Here is a 3,781-nt window from a genome sequence, read left to right as displayed (position 1 = left end):
AGAAGTATTTTTCCTGATGTAATTTTTTCTTTTGTATTCCGTTTTTGTTTTTTACATTTTTGGGTTGGGATTTAATAAAAAATTTTTTATTTTCAATTTTTATTTTTTTTCAAATATGCATTTCGTCGTTGTATTGTGTTGTTCCGGACGTTTCACACCGCTCCTCTAAGTATGAAGGAGCAGCCAGTGTACGAATATCTGGAGAAACCTGTGCAGTAAATTTCGGTTCTTCCAGAGAAGTACCTTTCCTGCTGTAATATTCCTGCTGTATTGCGTTATTCGTGTTTTCATCAGTGTCTGGTTCGGATTTAATTAAAATATCGTCAGTTTCAATCTTTATCTTTTTCAAAATATCCATTTCGGCGTTGTCTTGTGTTATGGTAGACGATTTATACCTCTCTTCTAAGGCTGGACGACCAGGAAATGTACGAATAGCTGGGAAAGTCTGTGTTGTGGACATTTGCTCTTGCAAAGAAGTACCTATCATGTTGTCTTCTTCCTGTTTTATATCGGGGTTCGCGTTTCCCTGAGTTTCTGGTTCAGGTTGAATCAAAACATCATCAACTTCAATCTTTATCCGATCCGAAATATTCTTATTGGCGTTGTCGTATGTTGTAGGCGCTTTTCTTCTTTCATGTACATTTTCGCATGCAACAGATTTAGCTGCACAGGAAGTTTCATTGGGTTGATTTTCGGGATTATATGGTTTATGAAAGAATTTATGTATTTTCACAACGTGATCTTGGTCGTTGATAGTCAAACATATTATCCCGTCAACTTCAAGACGAAGTGTGTTGGCAACCGCCTCACGACATAATCCCAGAATTGACTCTTTAAGTAAGCGAGTATCTAGGTCACTTAGTACCATCTTTGTTTTGCCAAGCAGTTCCTGAAAAGAAAAGCGGTAAAAGGTAACACAATATTTTTTGCCGTTATGAAAATCGTGTCAAACATATCTAGGGGTATTTTAATCTGATTTTGTGGGTTCGACCTATGATTTAATGAACATCGTGAAATCGTGAAATATTCAAATAAAATTCAGTATTACATAGTTACAATTATAATTACACATGTTATACTGTGTGCACTCATTTTATTTGGGGAAAAATCTGCTTATGGTTTTATGGTATTGCATTTATGCAGCAGTCGGTAATAATTTCTTATAGCACTCTTTTCGGACTTAATTAACTGTCTATTTCACTTTGACTACATTGAGAATTCCATAATAATTATCGTATAAACACATCTACGGATGTTCTTCAATGCTGATTAAGCTGGTTCTAGTGGCGTATCAGTTCAACATGTAAATAAGTTAAATTGACATTCCCAGTAAAATGATACAAACCATTTGATTGAAGTTTCTTAGTAATGTGTACTTTAAATCATTACTATTTTACAAAGATCTCACAAATGAGCAGCATCAAGCTTAAATCCTAATAAAGGAATTAATTAATTAGCATCTTTTCTCAAAAGAAAGCTCTATAGTTGTTTTATTTTATCGCGGATGTCAATAGTGTTTCGGTCATACATCGTTGGTTTATTATAACTCATGTCCCATGATTCATTCGTACCAAATGCTGACACCAAATGCCATTCAAGTGAACATTTCAGGTTTAATATAAAAAAACAAACAAAGTCGAGCTTATATATATTATGCTCATTTTAATTTATAATAAAAAGTACATTTTTCAAGAAATTCAATTTGCTTTTATTAAAGCGCTAACATTTCTTTCATGAAAAAATAAAGAATGCAAATCAAAATTTATAAGTTAATTGTTTAATATTATAACAATTTTAAATATGATATCAACCTGTAATGCAAATTGTTTCAAACCGGTGGAGAAATTATAATGGTTTACATTTGTATTTGTGACATTTGAAATAGCGACAGTCACTCTATTCCTTGATTATTAAAAAGGTCATTATTTCTCGTAAATCATTGCGCATTTTAAGTCTACTTATGAATAAGCTACACATAATAAGAAAGTGATAAAAGAAAAATGTCCCTCCGGGGCTTAAGTACTTGTCCCATTCTCTGAAGTATTTACAAATTGTCTGGACTTAAGTACATGTAGTACATGTATATACATGTACAATAAGTGACAAAACAGTGTACGCTTGGTTAAACGGAAATTGTCAATGTGTACACTAATTTTCTGCACAATATTTGCACATTTGAATGATTTTGGTATCAAAATTTTCAATAAGATATTGTGTGCACGATGGTTTACTTTCGATAGAATTTTGATTATCATTTGAGACTTTATTTACGTGTATACATAGCGGAGAGATGAACACTTGTGTAGGGCACAGGAATAGACGCCATTCCAGCCGACTCTATTAAAAGTAATTTCTTATTTAAACGGTCTAGATCGAACCCTTAACGAGGTGCGCCTAACACATACTGATCATAGAAATTCATGAACATCCTTCAGACTAATCAGTATAGAACTCAAAATCAGAATTTTAAAGTAAACAGTTGAATTTTTATTCGGACGTTTTTCTTTGCGTTTTTAGAAATTATAACAACTGAGCAAAACGACGGAAACGAACTTTACGTTAAAAATCTTTACATTCAGATAAATTTGAGTGCTACTGATAAGTGAAGGAGGCTTTCATCCCGGAACCAAGTACCTATGATACTAATTAGCTGTCACGTGACTACATGAGTATTAAAATGTCTGCAAATTTTACTTTTTCTTTTGCCACTCGGTATAAAATATAACCCTAAGATAGAGGAAAAATGTTTTTACCTTGAACAATTAATCCAAAAGTATTCTTGTGAATATGAATCAAAGAAAACTTCAACGTTTGTAACTTCTCAAGTCAAATTAAGTGGTAAATACAATCGTAAATGAAAACGAAAGTGGATTTTAGCTTTTATATAGTATTTGGTGATAACAAGAATAAACAAACCGAATATGGGAATGGGATTATCACTTCAATTGACTATGGAATGCCGGTAGGGACATGCCAATTTGCTTCTTTGCCAGTTGCTGAATTGCTTATTTGCTAATTGCCGATTTGCTTATTTGCCAATGGCTGATAGGCTTAACGACAAATTTGCTTTGTTGTTCAATTGCTGAATTGCTAATTTGCTTATTTGTTAACCGCTGGTTTACGTATTTGCTTATTTGCCAATTGCTAATTTGCCTTTTTGCAATAGAAATAGTTTACACTGTGCCGGAAGTATATGATATGGAAACTCTGACTACAGATAACCAGTTGAGTCAGATCTGTTAACTTTTACCAACAGTTTTCTTGTAAATTCAGTGTTTTTTCAAGAATACTGTTGGTCAATGAATTTAGTTGCAGTGATGCCTACGCAGATATATGTTTACAACTGATGGCTGACATGTCCTTGAGAACACAGACGCTTGGGGTCAGATCCCGTACCCCAACGTGATACATGCTCCTGTAAACACTCTATTTAAAATATTTAATATTTAAACACGAATTGGACATCGTTAAAACTGGTTTTCAAGCAATTTTTACATATACCGGTATGAAAAAATACCATATACCACCAAGTCTCAATAAAGTACTTAATGGTTTTATCGTTGTAACAGATGTCCAATTCGTATTTAAATAAATATCAAAATAGTTTTGATATAGTGTATACAGACGCGTATCACGTTAGGGGCAGGATCTGACACGCCAGCATCTGTGCTTGAGAATGCCTTATAATGTGTTGCAGCTAATAGATCTGTTTGTGCAGCTTAAGTCAGAGATTGATGGCATAATAAACACTTGATTAGTCATATATAAGTGAAAATTATTG

At 33.2% G+C, this 3,781-nt stretch overlaps 1 protein-coding gene across 1 annotated transcript; it reads right to left on the bottom strand.

Moving 5' to 3' along the window:
- Positions 1 to 109: 109 nt before the first annotated feature.
- Positions 110 to 2,910, bottom strand: LOC132725781 (uncharacterized). The gene is made up of 2 exons (XM_060710964.1): positions 2,754 to 2,910; positions 110 to 889 (listed from the first exon to the last, which is right to left on the bottom strand). The coding sequence occupies exon 2, from the start codon at positions 866 to 868 to the stop codon at positions 110 to 112; it is 759 nt and encodes a 252-aa protein (XP_060566947.1). The 5' UTR covers positions 869 to 889; positions 2,754 to 2,910.
- Between the last annotated feature and the right edge of the window lie 871 nt (positions 2,911 to 3,781).

This window comes from Ruditapes philippinarum, unplaced genomic scaffold, assembly GCF_026571515.1.
Source record: "Ruditapes philippinarum isolate M1 unplaced genomic scaffold, ASM2657151v2 ctg27702_1_1_1_1, whole genome shotgun sequence".
Lineage (NCBI taxonomy): Eukaryota > Metazoa > Mollusca > Bivalvia > Venerida > Veneridae > Ruditapes > Ruditapes philippinarum.
This window is presented reverse-complemented; position numbering and strand designations above follow the sequence as displayed.